The sequence below is a fragment of the Dipteris shenzhenensis genome, chromosome 28 (assembly GCF_047967505.1).
Source record: "Dipteris shenzhenensis isolate YYH24624 ecotype China chromosome 28, Dip_SZ_1.0, whole genome shotgun sequence".
In the NCBI taxonomy this organism is placed as follows: Eukaryota; Viridiplantae; Streptophyta; class Polypodiopsida; order Gleicheniales; family Dipteridaceae; genus Dipteris; species Dipteris shenzhenensis.
The window spans coordinates 305,122-328,688 of NC_141623.1; the positions used below are offsets into that span (position 1 = coordinate 305,122).

Below are 23,567 nucleotides of genomic sequence, written 5' to 3' on the forward strand. Positions count from 1 at the left end.
GAACACAAAATGAGATAGAATGAAGAAAGGTGAGGTCCTTATGTAGGCACCTCTTACATGATCACTGACATCACTGATGACCTCAGAGCTCCACAATCATCTCCTCAATCTGCTCCTAGATTCTCTCAATCATCCTATGTGGCATCTACCACCACCTAACAGTGCTTATGGGCACCTAACTGTGCCTCTAGCGCACACACATAGAAACCAAGGTGTGCCTGGGGCATACACCTTGAGATATCCCATCATACCCCCCCCCAAGGGAACGCCTCAGGCTATGTCAAGGATACATCTAGTCTCATAGTTTCTCATGCCATCTCATGGTGGTCAAGGATAAATCTATGGCTAGGTTCTCATGCTAGCAAGGGGTTCCCAAGGGTGTGAAGTAAACAAAAGGGATACAAAAGACCTTCCAATGGTTATCTCCCCTGCATGTACATGCACACAATGTCTGCAGGAGGTACCATGGAGCAAAACACATACACATGGCCTACATCATATGGTGACCAGAGGTGTTTTCAAAGAACACAATAGTTTATTTCATTCATTTTGGAGGACCTTGACTCAACATAAAAAGAGAGATCTGGAGCATATATGGAGATGGTTCAAAAGGCATAATCTTCATAGGATGCCTCATCTTGTGGAGGCACATCAACTTAAAGTAGATTGGCAGTCTCTGGCTTTGTAGTTGCTTCCTTTTTGGCAACCATTATCTTGGCAATCTTCAACAAGGAAGCCGTGTTGGCATTCTCTTCCTTTGTAGCATAACAAGACATTGCTTTATGATTTGGCCTTTCACATATTTTGCATAAGCAAGCCATGAGAGGGTCTAACCCAAGAATTGGGCAGTGTGTACTCTCTTACAAGGCTAGAAAAAAGGCTGAAAAGCTTCAAAGTATAAGCATTTAATGTAGCAAAGACTTGTGACCAAATTTCATACTACAAATCAATGATGCTTTCACTTGCATACTTCATAGAGGTGGCTAAATGAAAGCATTCCAAGCAAATCCAGGTGTAGCAACTTAAAGCAAAGCTGTAGCCACAGTTGTACTGATGCTATTCAACACTTTAAAACATTAGAAATGCTAAAGTAGCATCTAATGTAGCATCAAACTCACAACCTTGTCAAAACTGTCCAAAACAGAGGCCTGAACTTGGAGGGCTTGTATCTCCTTCTTTAGAGCAAAGAAAACAGGGCTTTCTGAAGCAAAAGAAAGCTCATATACTAGAGAAGATCCACTGAGGAGGAGAGGCGCAATTCCACGTCACGTCGCCATAGCTAGCTGCTTCAAAGTCGACTACCAGAAAGCATGAAGTGAACACAAAATGAGAATGCTTGCTTATAGAATGAAGAAAGGTGAGGTCCTTATGTAGGCACCTCTTACATGATCACTGACATCACTGATGACCTTATCCACAATCATCTCCTCAATCTGCTCCTAGATTCTCTCAATCATCCTATGTGGCATCTACCACCACCTAACAGTGCTTATGGGCACCTAACTGTGCCTCTAGCGCACACACATAGAAACCAAGGTGTGCATGGGGCATACACCTTGAGATATCCCAGTAGACATATTAGGTGGTGCGTGCATCGGGACATCATAAAGAGAGCATGGTTTCCCCTCCGATAGAAACCCCCAGCCAATGGTGGGATCCCCTCCTCGGAAAGAACTGATCACCTCGTCCATTCTACGGATGAGAGAGAGAGAGAGAGAGAGAGAGAGAGAGAGAGAGAGAGAGAGAGAGAAGGGGGATAAAGGTTACGTCTCAGGTTGATTATCGTTAGTCCATATTTAACCTGGATAAGGAAGCTCCTAAGGATAGTGGGTATTGGTTTGGATAATTAGTGTTAAAGGGCCAGCACTTAGTCCGTCTTTTCAAAGTTGTAGTGACAATCATGTGAGCTCCACCAGAATTTGCTACCCAACTAATTGAGAGCTACACTCCTGCAAGCATAAATTGAGCTTTTGCAAATGCTTCTACTATCTTTGTTAATTGCAACCAGTGGGTTTCAATCTCCATAGTTCCAGTCACATTCTTGTCTTCCTACTTGTTCAACATTTTGAAATAACGGTGGTTGGGGCAGTCATTTGGGCTAAGCTAGCCTCTATGTCTTGGCCAGAGGTTGCTTGACCTCCTTTGGTGCTACCTCTCCTCCATGTTTTAGGGAGCAACTATGGTAGAGGCCACCTACCCATCTTGATGGTGTGAGGTTTAATCAACTAGGGCATTCTTGCAATAACGGGTGATGTAGCAATATGTATTACGTTTGTGTTTATGAGAGGATTTCATGAAGTCTGTGTGTGTTTAGTGAACCATGGTTTCCTGTGTAGGTTGGGTTGCAGGTAATGCTACTATGGTAGAGGCCACCCCTGCAATCTTGATAGTGTGAGGTTTAATCAACTAGGGCATTCTTGTCATAATGGGTAATGTAACAGTATGTATTACATTTGTATGTATGAAGGATTTCAAGAAGTCCGTTTGGTTTAGTGAACCATGGTTTCCTGCATTGGGTTGTAGTAATGCTACTCTCTAATGCATATTGCAATGGCTTTCTGATCTGAATATCATAGTGATGATGAACTGAGCAATGGTGACTTCTGTTAAACATCAAGAGAGGAGGTGACTCATGAAAAGAATGTGGACTACTTTTTTATTAGCCTTCTCCTTTAGTGCTAGCCTTTGTCATGGCTGATTCTTCCCTTCACCTCCGGAGTGTTGACAGAAACTCAGTAAGAAGACCTTTGTATAAATCGTTGCTCAAGTATGTGCAGGTGTGTGGATTTGTATGTGTGAGAGTGTCATGATCTGTGACGTATTCCTTTCTCTATTTCTAGACTTATGGATGGTTTGATGAATGGACACTTGTGGAAGGGTATGCCCTTTTGACGGGACACTTCCTATGAGGCACAACCCTTCACAAGAGACACTCTATTGAAGAGACATTTCTATTGTAATGTACCCTCTCATCAAGGGTCACACCCTTCACAAGGGGTACACACCTCTTCATGCACATACCCTTTGGAGTACACACCTTTTCATGTGTGACTCTTCACTCTCTATATAAGAGAGGCCCAATTGTATGGATGACACTACAGATACACTACAGACACTCAAGCAATACAATTATTCCTTGTTCTCTGCTATTTCAGTCTCCTTTCTGTTCCTTAGCACATTTCTAAATATAGTAAATCTAGGATTTCTTACAGTGGTATCAGAGCGTTCATGACTGGCTGAGTAAAGATATACTTTAAAGAGTGATGGTCTGTCTTGACCACAGAGTCGGCTCCCATGAGATAATGTTTCCAAGAGCGATAAGCATGTACAACGGCAAGAAACTCCTTATCATAAACCGGGTATCGGGTTTGGATATCAGAATGTTTATGGCTATCAAAAGCAATAACTCTGCCTTCTTGCATCAAGACTGCTCCTGTAGCGATGTCGGAAGCGTCGGTCATGACCTCAAATGGAAGGTTTAGGTCAGCAATAGCCATAACTGGTGTGGTAGTGAGTGCTTGCTTGAGTTGTTGGAAACTATACTCTGTTTCGGGAAGCCACTGAAAAATTGTTGTGCTTTTCAATAATTCGGACATAGGAGCTGCGAGTTCGGAAAACTGATAGACCTTTGTATGGTAGAAGTTTGCCAATCCGAGAAAAGAGCGGACATCATGAACATTCTTAGGAGTAGGCCAGTTTCGGATTACCTCGACCTTCTTGGGATCCACAGAGATGCCTTGAGCTGAAATAACATGTCCCAAATATTCGAGTTGGGTTTTGAAGAAATCACTCTTCTCAATGTTGATGTAGAGAGAATTTACGCGGAGAACTTCAAAAACTTGGTGAAGATGTTGTTTGTGCTCTTGTAGGGATCTGCTGAAAACGAGGATGTCATCGAGGTAAACAATGACGAACTTATCGAGGAAAGGCCTGAAGATGTCGTTCATTAGTGTCATGAATGTGGCCGGGGCATTGTTTAACCCAAAAGGCATGACCAAACATTCATAGTGTCCATACTTTGTTCGAAAAGCTGTCTTGTACTCGTCGCCTTCTCGTATGCGAATTTGATGATAACCTGAACAAAGATCAATCTTTGAGAATTGTGTTGCGTGTAGAAGTTGATCGAAGAGGTCATCGATGCGAGGCAATGGATACTTGTTTTTGATAGTGAGCTTGTTGAGGACTCGGTAGTCGATCTAGAGGCGCATTGATTTATTCTTTTTTTCCACAAGTAGTACAGGAGATCCGAAAGGGCTGCGACTGGGCCGAATGTGACCTTTGTCGAGTAGTTCGGTCACCTGTCTTTGGATTTCTTCATTTTGAGTGTAAGAAACCCGATAAGGAGGTTTCGACGGTGGATTACTGCCGGGAATAAGTTCGATTAGGTGATCCACTGGTCGTCGAGGTGGTAACTGCTTTGGCAATTCCTGTGTGGATCCAGGTAGGGTTGAAAAAAAGGTTGGTTGAGGTACTCAGGAGGATCCTTTGTTGGTGTCTCCTCTATTGCCGTAACCAACAGAAGTGAAGTCTTTACTTGATGTTTACGAACCCACTTCTTTACTTGTAGGGGAGAGGCAACTAGGGTTGAAGGAGAGTTCCTAGAACCAGTTAGCTCAATAAGTTTTCCCTGGTGGACAAACTGGATAGTATGGCTGCGAAAACTGATTGATGGGTCATAGTCGTAGAGCCACTGTTGTCCAAGTATGACATCGTACCGAGAAAGAGGCATGATGTTGAAGTTCAACTTGTCCGTATAATGTTGGATGCGAAAAGACAAGTTTTTGATCCTGGTGTTGCACAAGAAGATAGTTCCATTTGCGAGTTCAATCTGATAGTCCATGGGACTAGGACTGGTGGTCAACCGAAGTTTGTCGACCATAGAACTAGCTAGGAAGTTATGAGAACAGCCACTGTCGATGAGGATAGTGACCGTTGTTCCACGAATCGATCCTTGAACACAAAGTACTTGAGTGGCCAGGGAAGGTTCGGGGTTGCGGGCAAGGCTCAGGTGGATGGTATTCGCCATTCGAACAGCTTTGCCTTTCTTGTCTTGTGCTGGGGTAGCATCTTCTCTTTAGGAAGTGCTAGGTTCCATATTGGAATTTTGCTTTGGTCGCTTGGGACAATCGAACCATCTATGGTCGCCTGTACAGATGGTACAAAGTCCTTTTGTGCTGGAGTTGTTCTTCTTGTCAGTGGCCGCACCTTTATGTTGGGGATGTCGGTAATGACTTTGTGAAGAAGAAGAGCCGCGATCCTTGGAGGAGTGCTTCTGTTGGAATCCAGCATATGATTTCTGAGTCTTCTGGGGATCTTGAGACTGTCGCTGACCTTGATTACCGGAGTTTTTTCGAAACCTGGTGTTATCTTGAGGGCGAGCACCTTTGGCCATAGTAGAGTTCTATGTGCGATTAGCACTCTGCTTCCCTGTGTTTTGGAAATCTGTAATGCGCTCTGCGTAAGCAATAGCGCTAGCTATGGTGGTGATGTTTGCTTTAAGGACATCAATGCGTAACGAGGGATTTAGGCCTGAGATGAAAGCATGAAGGCGATCATTCTCAGTTAAACCATCAATCTCCAGCACCAATGTGGTGAACTGAGAGATGTAGGAAGACAGGGAGCCTGTTTGCTCCAACTGTCGGAGTTTTGATCGTGCTTGGAAGTCCGCATTGGCAGGTATGAACTGCTTACGGAGCACGTGTTCAAAACGTTCCCATGTTAACACACTTTTGCCGTCCTTTAAGCGTCTTTGCCACCATAGAAAAGCTGTATCCTTGAGGAGGGAGGCTGCCAAGGCGATCTTTTTGCCTTCAGTGAGGTCAACAGTATCAAAATACATGCACATTTTTGCGAGCCATTGGTCAACTGTTCGGCGATTGCATTGACCAGTGTAGGCTTCCGGAAGTTTGATGTCAATTCTTTTAGTTTTGGAACCTTGAAGTAAACGGTAGAGGGCACGTAGTTCAGTGTTTTCTACCTCTGGTGGGAATGAATCCGCATAGTCGTCTGATTGCGTCACGTCATCCTCTGTATGTGTGGTACTTCGAGAATCTTGAAGTTGTTGAACTTTCTGGACCAAGTCGGAGATGCTGTCCTAAAGCTGGGAAATTTGAAGTTGCAATAGTGTTTCGCCTTGTACGTTGACTTCAGGGTTCTTTTTTGGACTTGAGTCTTTGATCTCTGGAGAGGCTTCACGCGAGCGTTGCGACATATCGGAGATCCCTGTGAGAAAAGCGCGAACTTGCGCTCTAGTTGTACCATTCCTGGAAGAAGATTCGGGCTGCTCCCTGAGGTTGCTCATGTTGGAGGGGGCAGGCGAGGTAGGATGGAACCACCCGTGGAAATCTGGTAAAGGAGGTCCTGTCTGAGGTAACAGTGGTGATGCCGAAAGTGGTGTTACTGCTCGTGAGAGGACAGGAGTAGGTTGCAGAGTCCACGGATCTGAGAAGGGATAAGGAGCTGCTGTCGGAAGTGGAGGATATCTAGGAGAAGGAGTGCCTTCAGAGTGTAAATACTGTCTTGGAGAAGGTACAACCTGTATAGGAGGATATCTGGGAGGTGAAGGAGGTGGAGAGTACCCTGGAGATGCTGAAGGTGAGGGGTAAAATTCTCTCCAAAGATGGACAGCAAACTCTTGAGGAATATCGGGTTCTGGGTATCTTCGTGTCTCATGGAACACAACCTGGACTGTGTTGAGGAAGTAATGTAATTGAGGTGCCTTACGCAGAAGATATAGGATGTGGTCCAAATCACTAGGAGGGCACGTGACACAGAAGACCCACGATGCAAAAGCTCCGACATGGGCTGGTTGTGCAATCTGAACACGATATTGTGTGGTAGATGATGCCTGAGGTGTCCTTGAAATGCCGGGTGAATTACCAGGGGTTTCCATGCTTTAAGGAAACGTCTTTCATTTGCTGTAATTTGATAATGACAAGAGAATCCTTAGAAGTAGAATGGAAAGACTCCACTTGGCAATGATTTAATCTGCCAAATTGTTGTGTAGAGGCCTGGAGATTTTTGTCCGGAGGTCCATGTTGCAATGGGTGGCGAGGAGCAGATCTGGGCCTGGCATTTAATAGGTTCTCTTCATCGCGATAGGAGGCTGAAACTGCTGCTGATCTGGCAGGAAAAAAGTGGCGAAACAAGGAGAGCAAGGTATCAATGGCGCAGACTGGTTGCAGGCTGATTTGCGACAGAAGGGCTGGCTGGCGCTGTGCTCACGCTGCAGGCTGGCAAGGAACAGGGCCGAATAACCAGCGGGGCTGCAAATGGCAAGGTGGCTGGCAGCGAAAAAGGCGAGGGGCTGGCAGCGAAAATGGCGCGGGCTGGCAGCCAGATGGCACGGCAAGGCTGGCAGCGAACCAGCGCGGGCTGGCAGCGAAATGGCGCGGGCTGGCAGCGAGTCATGAACGCTTGACAAGCACGCTGGGTTGAGTTTCTGGCCAACTTTCACATGACCATTGAGTACATTCCAGGACTACGCAATGTAGTTGCAGATGCTCTCAGCAGGTTACCTCTAGCATCAGCTATGGTAATCTCTACATTATCTGTGGATATTCCGAATTCATTCAAACAGAAGTATTTCAATGATAAAGACTTCGGCACAGCAGTACAAGTTCTTTCAAAAGATCAACCTTCGACTTCCGAACAGAAGATTTTCTCATCCTATTCTTATACGGATGACCTTCTGTACTATCAAGATCGCGTCTGTGTACCACATGACAAGGATGTTCGACGTCTTTTGTTAAAAGAGCATCATGTAGTTCCTTATGCTGCCCATCCAGGCATCAACAAGACTTATAGGTTACTCAGTGCAACATACTACTGGCCTCAGATGAAAAGCGACGTCATCAAAATGGTTACATGCTTATCTTGTCAACAAATGAAAGCAAGCCGACGACTTCCAACAGGACTTCTTCAGCCTCTTCCAGTTCCAACTGAAAGGTGGGAAAGTATTTCCATGGATTTCATTACAACACTACCACGATCCTCCAGAGGTAACACTCAGATTATGGTAATTGTTGATCGATTGTCCAAAATGGCACACTTTGTTGCTTGCAAAAGCAGTGCACAGGCTCCGGACATAGCCAAACTCTTCATACAACACATCTTCTGACACCATGGATTGCCCAAGAATATCATATCCGATAGAGATCCTAAGTTTACCAGTCACTTTTGGATTTCACTGTTCGAATCTTTGGGTACAACTCTACTGTTCAGTTCAGCCTACCACCCAGAATCAGATGGCCAGATTGAAAGAGTCAACCAAGTTCTGGAAGAAATGCTTCGACATTATATTCAGTCACGCCTAGCAGCTTGGGAAGAGTATCTACCACTCCTTGAGTTTGCTTATAATAACTCTTTCCATAGTGCCATTAGCATGACTCCATTCCAAGCGGCTTATGGACACACTCCGATCATACCAACGAATTTTGTACTTCAACATCGAGTGGCCCTAACTGATCAACTGGTTCAAGAAATGCAAGACATTCTACTCCAACTCAGGGATCATATGCGAAAAGCACAAGAGCGGTATCAACAGTCTGCCAACAAACATAGACGTCACCCGGAATTCGACACTGGTGACATGGTGCTATTATTTATAGCCCCACATCGCTATAAGACGGCTAAGTCTGTGTTTCCTAAGTTGCGACCAAGATACTATGGACCTTTCCGGATCGTCAAGAAACATTCACCTTTAAGTTACAAATTGGAATTACCACCATCATGGGATAAAATCCATCCAACATTTCATGTTTCTTGGCTAAAGACGTACATTCCAGGCGATGAAGCAGTTCCTCCTGCAGGTGATTATGTCCCAAAAATCGAAGACGATTATGTTCTCCTTATTCCTGAGCGTATTCTGAACCATCGACAGCGAGAGACTCGACATCGACTTATCACGGAATTTCTTGTTCTTTGGCGAGATATGGACGACTCCGACGCTACTTGGCAATCTGATGAAGACTTGCAGCAGTACCTTGACCTTTTACAGCAGTATTTTCTACATACAGTTCATTGTCTCCACCAGGGTCTTCTTTTGAGTGGGAGGGGATGTCATGATCTGTGACGTATTCCTTTCTCTATTTCTAGACTTATGGATGGTTTAATGAATGGACACTTGTGGAAGGGTATGCCCTTTCGACAGGACACTTCTATGAGGCACAACCCTTGCCCTTTCGACGGGACACTTCCGATGAGGCACAACCCTTCACAAGAGACACTCTATTGAAGAGACATTTCTATTGTAATGTACCCTCTCATCAAGGGTCACACCCTTCACAAGGGGTACACACCTCTTCATGCACATACCCTTTGGAGTACACACCTTTTCATGTGTGACTCTTCACTCTCTATATAAGAGAGGCCCAATTGTATGGATGACACTACAGATACACTACAGACACTCAAGCAATACAATTATTCATTGTTCTCTGCTATTTCAGTCTCCTTTCTATTCCTTAGCACATTTCTAAATATAGTAAATCTAGGATTTCTTACAGAGAGTATGGTCTACACCCACTGTTGGCCGCTGATGACATCAGTGGGAATGTCATAGTAGCTAGTCCCTGCTATGCGTGATGGAGTTTATGGTTTTCAACCTTATGAGTGATTAGCATGGGCACTAGTTGCGTTTCTAGAGGATGAGTTTGGGCATGTTCCTCGATTCATTTAGATCTAAGTCTGTGTGTATTCAGTGAACCATGGTTCTCTGCTGTTGCAGGTAATGCTCCTCTCCAATGCTTGAATCACCTAAGGAAACTGCTTTGAAGCTTGATACAGCCATGATCCCCATGTCTTAATCTCATTTTATGCAGGGCTTCATGTAATGTGAAATGTTATCAATCTATCAAAATGTTTTCCCCCAGACTACAAGTGGCTAAGCTAGAGTGTACAGACTTTGTGTACCTTGGAGAAAAACCAAATAACGTTATGAAATTTTGCAGGAAAGGAGTTTGATGTGCATGCAAAAGTCATTATCAATGCAGCTGGTCCCTTCTGCGATGAAGTTCGAAAACTTGCAGACAAGGATGCCAAGCCTCTTATCTCTCCCAGCAGTGGCGTACATGTCGTTCTTCCTGACTATTATTCTCCTGAAGGGATGGGGCTGATTGTACCAAAGACAAAGGATGGGAGAGTAGTATTCATGCTCCCATGGCTTGGAAGAACTCTGGCTGGGACTACTGACTCCAGCACTAAGATCACAATGCTTCCTGAGCCACATGAGGAGGAGATCCAATTTATATTGGATGCTATTAGTGACTACCTGTGTGTCAAGGTAAGGAGAGTGTGGTTTGAGTTTCTTGCTGAGCCCTTGTCCTACTAAAAGAAGAAATAACAATATATATATTTATATATTTTAGTGTTGTTCGAGGAGAATCAATGCCTGAAGTTTTGTGGAAATAAGTATTATATATTTCTTTAGTGGTGTTTGAGTTACTGCAAGAGCATCCAAATTGAAATTCACTCAAAAACATAAAAGTGACACTCATAACCCAGACGATAACAAGAATGACAATATATTCTAATAATTGCTCTCCCATTAAGGACTTGAAGAGGCAATTTTGGAGCGAGTTCATATGTATCCGATGTTATTGTGACGCTTTTGTGCTGTCGTCTTGTGAAGAGTCCAAGATTTGTAAGTAAATGCCTTCATGAATTGGTCGAATGCTGTCTTTTTTGTCTAAAGTTTTGGTGTCATTTTTATGTTTGATGATCGGCACCAGATTGTTAGTATGAAGCTTTGAAAAGCAACTTCAGAGGTCATAGTCTCGAGTTTGAGAATGGTTTCAGAATGTTGTGATTGACTTTCCTTTTCACATAGACTAATTGACGTGATTTCTTGGTGTTGCGTGCCTCTAGGTGCGTCGGACAGATGTGCTTTCTGCTTGGAGTGGCATACGGCCCCTTGCATCTGATTCGTCTTTAACCAATACGGCAAATATTTCCAGGGATCATGTTGTGAGTACAGGGTCTGAAGGGTTGGTGACCATTACCGGTGGGAAATGGACTACATATAGGAGGTGTGAATAGCTTGAATTAAGCAAATAAATGTTGCATACCTGTGCATGATTTAGAAAGAAAGTAAAGGACAGAGTGTTTGATAAAATTAGCATGAAACTAACGGAGTAAGTATTCTTATTTCTTCTATTAACGTGCTTTTGGATTGGTCTTTCAGCATGGCAGAGGATGCAGTTGATATAGCCATTAAGATTGGTGGGCTTACACCCACAAATGGCTGTATAACAAAAGATCTCAAGTTGATAGGAGGAGAAGATTGGGATCCTGCTGCATTCACAACACTGGCACAGCAATACATTCGGATGAAGAAGACGTATGGTGGTAAGATTGTGCCAGGAGTAATGGACACATCAGTAGCGAAACATCTGTCACATTCATATGGGGATCTGGCACAACGAGTTGCCACAATTGCACAGGCAAGTTATGTGCCAGTAATTTTGATAGATTCATTCTCTTGACAGCAGGAGACTAATAAATAAGCACATTGATATGAGGTTTTAACATTGATGTGGTGCAGGATGAAGGTTTGGGGAAGCGTCTTGCTCATGGGTATCCATTTCTAGAAGCAGAGGTGGCATATTGTGCAAGAAACGAATATTGTGAAACATCAGTTGATTTTATTGCACGGCGTTCAAGGTTGGCATTTTTGGACACTAGTGCAGCTGGCAAGGCAGTCCCCCGAGTAATAGAAATACTTGCAGCTGAGCATAGATGGGACAAAAGAAGAAAGAAGGCAGAACTTGCAAAAGCCAAGGATTTCCTCAAAACTTTCAAATCATCACAAAATGCTCAGTTTGATGATGGCAAACATTAGGACAGCCATAAGGGCCTTCTTTGAATCCTGCATGTATAAATGTGTCAATGAGCGCAAAGATAGTTGCATGCTAGAAACATTCATTCAATCATGGCAATAAACAGGGAATAATCCCTGGGTGGTCGCCTATTCTAGTAGGTAGGTAGATGGGTGCTAAGCATATGTTAAACGAGATAATCCCTGGGTGGTCGCCTCTTCTAGTAGGTAGGTAGATGGGTGCTAAGCAGGGAAATCAATCAAATGCCATATGTTAAAATGCTGGAACACATTGAATGCATCATGTCAAGTACATTATTCTCTCTTTAATCTCCGTTGGGGGGAATAATGGAATTGTTATGGACTTTATTTACAAGAAGCATGCTAGTCAAGTTCAGATCTGCAAGCTCTTTCTTGAGGTAATGTGCATACACTTTTTGTAAAATGTTGGACAAATGAGCCCTTGTTGACTGTGGGGAACTCCATGCTACAATTCCATCCAACTTGGTACATGTGGCTAACATCATCTATACATGTGCTCCTATGGCTAATATTATTGGAGAGCGAGTTGCATGCATGTGTGCTCCTATGGCTAATATTATTGGAGAGCGAGTTGCATGCATGCTACGCATGCATGACAAGGCTTTAGCTTCTTGCAGGTATTCATAGTTCCAGCTTTCTTGCATGATGATGGTTCCAAGCCTTGGAAGAAGTACCTAACAAGGATTGATACCATGAATTAAGTACTCGAACAGTATCTGTTTGAGCATTTCTGCTTAGACAAGCCACACAGCCCGGAAGATGAGAGATGCCCCGGGGGCTAGAGCGCGAAAACCCTGCTAAGTGAGCCCTTCCCACTTGATGAACGTCCCACCATGCTCCTTCCGCCGTAGTGGTGAAGGCCCTCGGCGATTTTGATGGGTGGTCTCCTCCTTCCTTTTAAAGCTCTAAATTGAGCACCCGTCGGTTGATGGATTTTTAGCGTGGTGAGTTGGGAAGCTTGGGGGCCTAAGGCAAGTCTCACATGCATGGGTTCGTTAGGTCCTAGTCCCTTCTCGGCTCTATGGTTAGTTACAAAGTGGCACTAAAAACATAAGGCGGGGGGAAAGAGAGCTCCATGAGATCTCTGGTGGTTCAAGTGCCTCACACAGAAAAGCTGCCTTTCAAAACAAAAGAGTACTAAGAGCCTCCTTGAAAGATCTTCAATGCTTTATTTAGTGCTTAAGAGCATTGTTCACGGCTCGAGGTGAGAACTCTTCCATCGATTGTCAAAATTCCAGAAGGCATTTATTGCAATGTTTGTACAAACTTTATCTACACTCCACATATCTAGGAAGGGAAGCCACACGTCTCACAAGTCTGTACATCAAAGCCCTTCAACATTTGACTTAAATATTTTCACTAGAAGATCATAGTGTCTCAAATCTTGGCCAAACTTGTGATTGTGCACAATTGTACCCAAACAAATCTTGCTTATAGCTCACGATCTCCACAAAAATCGTTAGATAAAGCTATTTTTGACCATTAGCCTAACATTGTGACACTTGGTAAACATGCCGCATCAACATGACAACCTATGCTATAGTAGTCATTAAACCTTGACTATGAACAATCCAACATGACTCTAGGTTAAGTTCTAGTTATACCTAGTTAAAGCTTGATACCTAGAGTCGTTGACTTAAGCCAAAGCTCTACTAGTAGAAATTGAAATTGAGCCTACATTTGACTCAACATTGAAACACATGAAAGGCAAGATATTAGCATCACTCAGACACATTTGATCAATTTTAGTTGTCACAAGATTCAACGCAAGTAGAAGCTCACAACACTCTTATGAAGGTTATTGAAGGTTATGAAGTTCACAACACTTTTATGAAGGCATACATGCGACCTTAGACTAGGAACACAAATTAGCGGTAACAAATGTTGTGACACATGGAACGCATAACAACAACACATACTACAAGCACACACAAGCCTTGCAAGCGTACCACATCATCAATAACTAGTGCACATGACATTTATATACCTTCTCACTTTTTTAGCAAATGTGGTAGTGCTCCTCAGTGCGTTGTCATTGCACAATCAGTGGGCTACTGACAATGACACCTCATCATTGCCATAACATTGCATAACCTAATGCATAGTCACAACACATGATCGCATGCATGCAATGCATTTTTATTTATCCATTTCCAATTAAAATCATAAAAAATTACGCTTGCTCACTTGTCATCAGACCTAGCATCATACTATTAACCTGGTGATAAAGCACCATAGAAGCCTAAGTAACACAAACTCATTTAAGTAGTAGTCACTGAGACCTTTGGTTGAGGTGGCAAGGTGGTACTTGTATTATTGAGGTGGCAAGGTGGTACTTGTATTAGTTTGTTTTCAAAAACTAAAATTCTTAGTCTAGTTCATCATGCCTTAAGCACATTTGGTTTGCATGCCAATTTCTACTAAAAATGTTCCAAAGTTAATATGGTCATAACTTCTTGCCATTTCCATCGGAATTGAAAGATTTTTGAACCGGATTTGAAAGAAACATTGAAATTGATTTCGCATCATTTTGTTGGCCATTTGAGCCAATTTTCAGCAAAAGAAAAGTCACTTTTTAAAGGGTTATAGTTTTCTCAACAGTGTGTCAAAAAATGATGATATTATCTTCCTTGACCACAACAACAAATTGGATTATTAAGATTTTGGCATTTGGAAGTTTAAAATGGAGAAATTTCTTGGTCGAAACAAGCATTGTACATGATCAAGGTGAACATAAAAGATGGAAGTATACTTATCATTCAGGATAAAAAGAAGCATGGAATGCCATTGAAAATAGGTTTGCTACCAAAGTTATATCAAGGGGATCACTTTTTTGAGTAATAACACTGCAAAGTGATGATCATTTGAACCAGATCCAGACTTTTTGCTAAGGCTAAAGGACTTAGCAAACCAATTGGATGCAAGTGACTACAAAGTTGGCAATGCAAGAGTGCCATGGTTAAAAGGGGAAATCCCCCAACCTTTGAGATAATAATGGATATGCTAATGCAAGAAGAGATTCGGTGAGGAGGATCCAATGACAACAAAGGACATCAACAAGCTTTTGGAGCTAGAGGCTATGGTTCCCAGATAGAAATGGCCAATTTTATGCCCAAAGAGGGAGCAAATATGTCAAAGTAACCTATGATAGAGGTTCACAACTCTCAAACAATAGAATTTCAATCAATGATTTTCTAATAAGTAGAATGGGTAAAGTATGCCTAGAAATACATGGAACAATCATGGAAGAGGTAATGCCAAAAGGTGGAACATCTCTTGTGATTGTCACGGTCACAAACAACTTAGTCTTTCCCTAGACAATTCAATGCAATATGTAGGAATCTCTCAAATCTGATCTATCATCTAATGGATGCTGATTGATCAACAAGGGCTTTGAGTTTGACAAGGTAATTTGGACATGTCTCACTCTGAAGTTTCTTAGTACTATTCAAATGATTCTCTAACAAGGTTAGTCTAGACATGTTTTTTGCATTGAATAGATTCTCCAATGCTTTCCATGTATTGAACAATGATTATTTGTCTTAGATGATTGGAATCATTGGATCTTTGATATTGAAGTTGATGAGATTGAGTGCCAATTGAACGTGTTCATCCCAGTGTGATCATGGAGCTCCCAATTCCCAATTCCCAATTTGAATTAGGAATGGATATCATCATGTGGCTTTGCCATGATGGACCAACTTGAAAAAAAACTAATTTAAAAGAACAAACCGATAAAAAGATTATGGTAAAAGTATATTCAAAATAGCCAAAGGGCTTTACAAGGCTTATAAAGGCTTATAAGTGAATTGCAAAGAGGCTTTAAAAGGGATATATGAAGTGCAAAGCGGCTTTAAAGGTTTATATGTTGTTAGGAACTAATTGGGATTTTTTAAGCGAGGCATTACCTAGCTTTGTGGAGTTGATCCATGTCACATCCTTGGCTAACCATGGGTTGCCAATGCTAGCCCAAGGGTTAGGGTTAGGCTATTAGCCTAGGGTGAAAGGCCCAAGGGCTAAGGCTAAGAAATACCATTTCGATCACAGATCCAACGGGTAAAAAGAATTCATGGAGTATTTCGTTATGCCCTAAGCTATAAATTTGCATGAGGGATTAGGCCTTGGGCATTCATTGATCAATACCAAGATTTGGATCTTGTTCATCTAAGGTAGTTTCACGTCACCCTTGTGGTAGAGGGGATCTCTGTGGTATAGATGTGGATGTCTATTAATAGGTCACTCCATAGACCTTACTTATGATCTGTGCTATGGGTGAGCTAGATGAGCCTATGCTTGGGAGGTGAGTTTTAGATAGTGATTCATGTAGTTAAGTTCCTCATGAAGATGATCAAAGTAGTTGACTCTAGGAGGGATTCATCTCAACAGTATCATGAAGTAGCTTTACAAAATCGTCAAAGCCAAAGCTTATGAACCCTAGGTATATTTATTTTCAATTGTGGCATCTTCTAATTAAACCTTCAACTATAAGCAAGTTCTTTTTGGAATATGTCAAATTGCATTTTGCACTAATTGTGGTTGGAAAGTGCGGTTTAGAGTAAGATAAATAGCTGGTTAAGTTCATTAGTGACACGGTTAGTGACCTATAATATGGGACTTTGGATATTTTTCATACCTTAGATTTTCTTTATTCTTTTTATAATCTAGGGAAATTTTTCCAATAGATGTCAAGCTAACTATATTTTGAAAAAGGTGGGTTATTTCATGTAAAATTTTAATTCAATTTGGATTGAATAAAGAAATATAGTCATTGTGATCCTAGGAATCACAAAATTTAGCCATTTGATTTCTAGGCTATGTTCATTATTTAAGAGTCCTTGAATGTTGAAATTGCATAGAAGTCTAAGAGGACTAAAGTATTCTGAAACACTGACAATTATTAGATAAAACCATTCAAAAGAACCAAATTTGAGGGTTTTTTAATGGATTTCATTGATATGATTTCATGCATTGCAATTGCATGATGCCACCACTAGTGAAATTTATTCATAGGATTTGAGTGGTGGAACTAGTTTGAATAAAAGTGGCCACATGAGAATCAATTCCTATGCCCAATCTATGAAAAGAATTTATGGTAAGGTATAAGACAAGGATCTTATAGATTCTTGGAATTTTTCTTATGCAAAGAGTTTTGCTATAGCTGAAACCAAAGAAATTTACCTGAATTGAAATAAATTTGACCTTTAGAATAGACTTGAAGATCCTTATCTTAGGTGACTAAAAGATGGGCCACTCAATTGAATATTGAGTGAATTTGACCATATGAATATTTGAGTCCCTAAAATACAAATGAAACCATTTTAATAAAATTTATTCATTTTATCATTGAACTCTTCAAATATGGATTAAAAGATTAGACATGCTATACCAAGAATTTTAAATAAGAACAATTGTTAAGACTCTTTATAAATAATTACCACAATGTGATCTTGGACAAGATAAGAAGAGGAAATGAGGATAAGAGATGATTTGGATAAGATACATTGGACTTATCAAATTAATACACATCACAACTCTACTAGTCAACAATTGGGATTGGACATTAAATAATGAATAGTAATATGGTGACCAAAGCTAAAAGTTGATTGGACAAGTAGTCTCTTAAAAAGGAAATTAGGTTTGAGCTCGGTTGATCATACTTAATTTATAAGGCAACTACTAAGGATAGAACATATTGGAGAATATGTCAAGGGAATATATCTCAAGAAAATCACTAGATTGGGAGAGCTACATCCCATATGGAAGTGTATGACTATACTAAGTACGCACAACTAAAAATGAACTTTAGTATAAATCTTTGCTACCCCTGGACTACAAGAAGATATTGAATAGTTTTGCAACCCTGAAAGATCTAGAAACACCCTCAAAATAAATATTTCAAAGTAAAGATAGCTACCAATGGAACATACCAATGTGAAAGAACAAGAATAAATATCATGACATGCTACTTTTGTGGAAAGGAAGGGCACCACAAAATCAAATTTTGTGTATGGAAGAAGTAGCTAGAGATGCTGTAAAAGGCATGCAAAAATGTTGATCATGTGACCCAAGTAGGCATAGTGATCACCATACTAGATGCCAAGTTGGTCACAAGATTACCAAACCACAAAAACCAAGACAGCCCCAGTTCAAATGAAGGGAAGAAAGAAGATGGTGACCAAGATCAGCCAAGAGTTGAAGGAAAAAGAACCATCATCGAAAGTGGAACCAATAAACTTGAGTTGACAACCAGAGGAGCAACCAAAAGATGAATGATCAGCAAAGGGCAACATATCCTTGATGTTGAGTTTATGGATCGAGCTCCCTAGCAGTACCAAACACTAAGCAAAGACAAAAGACTACATTCTAACAAAACATGCAAAAAACTAATCTATGGTGGATGAACTCTAAGTGTGCACATAGTGTTGCTCAAGTCAATTAGGTTCCAAGATAGATTAGCTTGGACTCATAAAAAGAATCTTGAGGCAAGTGCACAAAGCTGATATGATTTGATTGATAGTGACCTCTCCTTTTATAGGAGAAAAGGTACAGACCACTTTGGTACACACTTCTTTATGGGATGCCTCTTTGCCACATGGCATGCTTCTCATCTACTGCCCAATACTACACCCACTAGTGCACTTTGGCACCACATATTTTAACACTTGAAAGAAGAAGATAGCCACTGGATGACAAAGATCAATTTGGCATGGGAGAAGTTCCAGGATGACAAAGATTAATTCGGCATGGGAGAAGTTTTGAGGACCTTAATGTCGCAATCACCATCGTTCAATAGATGGAACCTACACCCCACTAGAAAAAGTTCTTTCAGAGTCCAGACCTATAGCAACAACCCATAGTCACACTACAAACTACACTCTGTGGAAGTTTAAAATTAATGCTGTTCTAGATTCATATGAGCTTTTGGAGAGTACTGGGGACTGACCCAGAACCACAAGGAACCCCCGACCCAGCAAATTCGGGGAGTACGATACCTCCTAATGCTGACCTTCTACGAGTTTGGAAACATAGGAATGCAAATGCTCTGTGTGCCCTGGTTACAAGTAATATTGATAGTATTTTGAACTTGATTCAGCATACATCTAAGGCAAATGTCGCCTGGAACATATTGAAGAGTCAGTATGAGACGCGGAATCAGACAAGGATCTAGAAACTAGAAAATCAGCTCGTAGCTGAGAAGTTTAATGAAGGAGAGATAACGGAGGTGTTCATAACTTGAATAAAAAATATGCGTGACCAGATGGCTAGTGCTGGGATACAAAAGACTAGCGAAGAGCTAGCTCGGCGATGTCTCCGGATATGTCCACCAAGGTCTGATGGATTGGTAACATCGCTTAACACTCAGGTGAGACCCCAACCATTGTCATTTGAGGAGTTCTGTGCTTTACTTATGGTGGAGGAATTGAGGCTTAAAGCTCGAGATGGAGGCGGCAATGGGGATGCTGCTTTCTCTGCCATTGTGAAAGCCAAAGGTGGTTCCTCCACCAAAGGTGAGTCCTCTACTAGTGGTGACAAAAAGAAGAAGGGCGGCAAGAAGAAGTTTTAGGGAGAATGCTTCTACTGCAAGAAGAAGGGCCATATGATTGCAGATTGTCAGGTCAAGAAAGCAGATGAAAAGAATGGTATCCTGAAGAAGACAGATAAGGGGAAAGAGAGAGCTAACATAGCGGAAGTAGAGTTGGATCTTTTTTTAGCCATTGAGGAAGAGTGTTCCTCAGTTCAAGAAGCTTCAACCACTGATTCATGGGTGTTGGATAGTGGTTCCTCCATCACATGACCTGCAAGAAGGGTCTATATTGTTGCATGCAGCCTCTACAAGAACCCATCACCATGACGGTTGGTAATAACGCAAAATGCCCTGTTGAGGGTACAAGTAGGGTTTCATTTGTTTCTGTAAATGGAGATGTTAAGAAACTATCTAATGTGCTGTATGTTCCACAAATCAAGAGAAATTTGCTATCAGTTTCTTCCATAAGTAACCTTGACCATGAGGTGAGGTTCAACAAGACGAGCAAAAATTCTAGATAGTGCAGGCAATCTTGTTGGCATAGGAGTAAGGGGGAACAACTTGTATGAGCTAAGTGCCCTTACAACCACCGCTGGAGTCGGCACAAGTAGACTTTTGGCATGAAAGATTCAGCCACATCGGATTTGCAGTGCTAAAGGAGATGCAAAAGCAAGGTATGGTTGCTCACTTACCTGTAATTATAGAAATCAAAGAACTGTGTGAAGCTTGCATGATGGACAAGCAACAGGGAAAGGCATTCCCTCAAGAAAGCAAGAATAGAGCAAACACTCCTCTAGAGTTGGTGCATGTTGACTTGTGTGGTAAGATGTCTACACAGACCTTGGGGGGATCTTCCTATTTTTTATTGATTGTCGACGACTATAGCAGGAAGATGTGGGTGTACTTTCTTCGCGAAAAGGCTCAAGCTTTTGGTAAATTTAAAGAATGGCTACAGCTTGTTGAAAATGAAACAGGGAAAAAAGTGAAGAAAATTAGATCGAATGGTGGGGGTGAGTTTGTTTCTATAGAGTTTGGAGATTTTTGCAAGAGCAAAGGGATCAAGCGACAAACGACGACACCACATACACCTCAGCAAAATTCAATTGTTGAATGCCAAATGCAGACCACGGTGGAGATGGAGAGGTGTATGTTGAAAGGTGCTAGACTGCCAAACCACTTTTGGGCTGAGGCTGTCAATACTGTGGTTTACACCCTTAATCATAGCTATACAAAGGTACTCAAAGGTAAAACACCACATGAGGCTTACAGCGGTAAGAAGCCATCCATCTCCCAATTCAGAATGTTTGGGTGTCAATGCTATGCACATGTACCAGACAAAGAGAGAAACAAGCTACAACCAAAAAGCACCAAATGTATCTTCTTAGGCTATTGTGATGAGAAGAAAGCCTATAAGTTGTATGATCAAGAGGCAAAGAAGATCATAGCGAGCCGCGATGTGGTGTTCAGGGAGTAGCCACATGTAGTGGAGGTAGAGAAGAGCTCTTCTACTTTATCATCAAGCAAAGAGGTAATTCACTATGGACCTGTCCCAAGAGCTATGAAGGAGGAGGAAATATCAGATGATGAAGGTATAAGTCACCAACCTATTGTTACACCACCGGAAAAGCCATTGCCGTGATGGGTAAGGCAGCTCTATGACCATGATAACCAGATGCCTATGTCTATTGAGCAACATGCAGATGGACCAAGGCAGGTCTCAGAAAATCGAGGAGCAAAGGAGGGCTTCTACTCACATAGTCAATATGGCCTTGATGGCTGAGATTATTACAGAAGTAAAGGAGCCTACGAGTTTGGAGGAAGCACTTGCAGACCGAGATTGGAAAATTGCTATGCAAGTAGAATATGATAGCATCATGGAGAATGAAACTTGGGAGCTAGTAGATCGACCACCTAACAGAAAGGTTATTAGCACCAAGTGGGTTTGGAAGGGAAAGTACAAGGCTGATGGGACTTTGGAAAAGTACAAAGCCAGACTGGTTGCACAAGGATCTTTGCAGGTTGAAGGGTTTGATTTTCAGGAATCTTTCGCTCCGACTGCCAGAATGACCACTATTCACACAGCACTATCAATGGTTGCTCATAAAAAGTGCCCAGTTTGTCAAATGGATGTTAAATCAACATTCTTAATGGTGACCTCAAGGAGGAGGTGTATGTGGCTCAGCCACCTGGGTTTGAGGCCTCCCATTCTAAGAACAAGGTATGTAAGTTGAAGAAGGCTCTATACGAGCTGAAATAGGCCCCAAGAGCATGGTACCAATGGATAGACAATTCTTTTATAAATAAAACTTCAAAAGATGTGCCTCAGATGCTAACTTGTATGTGTACAGGAAAGGTGGAAAAATTGCTATTATTGTTCTATATGTGGATGATCTCCTTATTATAGGTGACTATGAAGACATGATCTAGCAGACTAGAAAGGCGTTGAGCACAGAGTTTGAGATGACAGACACAAGCTTGATGCACTACTGTTTGGGGATTGAAGTCTGCAGGCAAGAGCCAGGCAGGATCTTCATCTCTCAGCAAAAATATGCAAGGGAGATCTTGAAGGCATTTGGTATGTCCGAGTGCAAGGAGATAGCTACACCTATGGAGGTAAATGTGAGGTTGTTTATGGAGGATGCCTCACCACCAGCAGACATCGGGAGGTATAGGAAGTTGGTCGGTAGTCTCATCAATCTATGCAACACCAGACCGGACATTAGTTTTGCTATTGGCGTTTTGAGCAGGTTCTCCAATAAGCCCTGAGAGAATCATTGGAATGCAGGGATGTGGGTGCTCAGATATGTAAAGGGCACTCTTGATTATGGCATCACCTATGGTACGGGCACTTCCTTGGATGGTCATTGTGACTCAGATTGGGATGGAGATGTTGATTCCTAGAAATCAGTTTATGGATATTGTTTCTCTTTAGGTTCAAGTATCTTCTCTTGGATCAGTAAGAAACAACCAACAGTGGCATTGTCTTCTACCGAGGCTGAGTACAAGGCAATATGTTTTGCTACATGTGAAGCAGTGTGGCTGAGGAGGATCTTATGGCACATGGGAGTGCAAGAGGATGAGGCAACTATGCTGAGGTGCGACAATCAAAGTTGCATGGCCATTGCTAAAAATCCAGTGTTTCATGTGCGTAGTAAACATATAGAGATTCAGTATCACTATGTGCATGATTTGATCGAGCATGGGATAGTGGAATCGGTCTACTGTCCAACAAAGCAAAATGGAGCAGATATCTTCACCAAGGCACTCAGGAAGGATCAGCTTCAGGGTCATCTTTAGAGACTCGGCATTGGGCCGAGAAGGTAGTTCAGACATTGAGGGGGGGTGTTAGATATGCTCAATGCCCCACCCTCCTGGTAACCACCAGTGGTCCAAGGTGCTCAAGTTGTAAGGCCCCCATATGAGGAGAAGCCATGTGTGAGCTCAGGACTTTATATGCATCCTGACTTGCATGTGAGATGAGGTCTATCAATGAGACTGTTGATGGTAGAAAGGTGAATGTGTGGGAGCCCCTTATTCTTGTTGGGGCCTAGGGGGTCCCAGGGGAGCCAGCAGCCCCCATGGTGGGGGTTCAGGGGTGCGAAACCCCCAGGCAACGGTATAGGGAATATTCCTTGAATATTCCATGGATGACTAGTCGGTTCCACCGACTAGGTTGACTGGTTGGCTCCACCGACTGGGTCGACTGGTCGACTCGATCGACTACATTGATCTGACTACTACCCTCATAGCTATAAAGAGGCGACCTGCCTGGTCCATTGAATCAGATCAGTTTAGATCAGATTAGATCTTCTAGCTAGTAGCTCTTCACCTAGTATCTATCTAGATTGCCATCTAAGCTCCACTGTGGGAGTGCACAAGTGGATGGAGCCATCATATGTACTACATTAGTATTGAAGGAAAATTTTGTTCCTCTCCACTTTGCTGTGTACTCTCTATTCTTTGTTTAGTTTTTGTTCCACCGTGCCGTGTAATTTAACAGGATTCATTTCAAAATTGAAAACATGTGGTGATGACCATAATGGCTAGATATTGCAAATCCATTCAAACATTGATAACATGTGACGATGACCATAATTGCAAGAGATTTCATACTGACCTCGGTTCAATTTAAAACCTAAGTAAATAGCTTCAAAATTCCATGCAAAAAGGGTACTTTTACTCAAG

The 23,567-nt window shown here is 42.0% G+C and overlaps 1 protein-coding gene and 1 non-coding gene across 2 annotated transcripts in view; both read left to right on the plus strand.

Moving 5' to 3' along the window:
• LOC147883009 (glycerol-3-phosphate dehydrogenase SDP6, mitochondrial-like) overlaps positions 1–12,219 on the plus strand; it is a 38,076-nt gene extending 25,857 nt beyond the window's left edge. The window contains exons 3-6 of the mRNA XM_087399929.1: positions 9,951–10,282; positions 10,867–11,027; positions 11,183–11,441; positions 11,543–12,219. Of these exons, the coding sequence (XP_087256055.1) occupies positions 9,951–10,282; positions 10,867–11,027; positions 11,183–11,441; positions 11,543–11,839 (1,049 nt within the window). The 3' untranslated portion in view covers positions 11,840–12,219. The remainder of the gene's footprint in view (positions 1–9,950; positions 10,283–10,866; positions 11,028–11,182; positions 11,442–11,542) is intronic.
• Positions 12,220–12,552: 333 nt separating this feature from the next.
• Positions 12,553–12,738, plus strand: LOC147883010 (small nucleolar RNA U3). The gene has a single exon (XR_015543834.1). It is a non-coding gene; the product is annotated as a small nucleolar RNA U3 (small nucleolar RNA).
• The last annotated feature ends 10,829 nt before the right edge of the window (positions 12,739–23,567 follow it).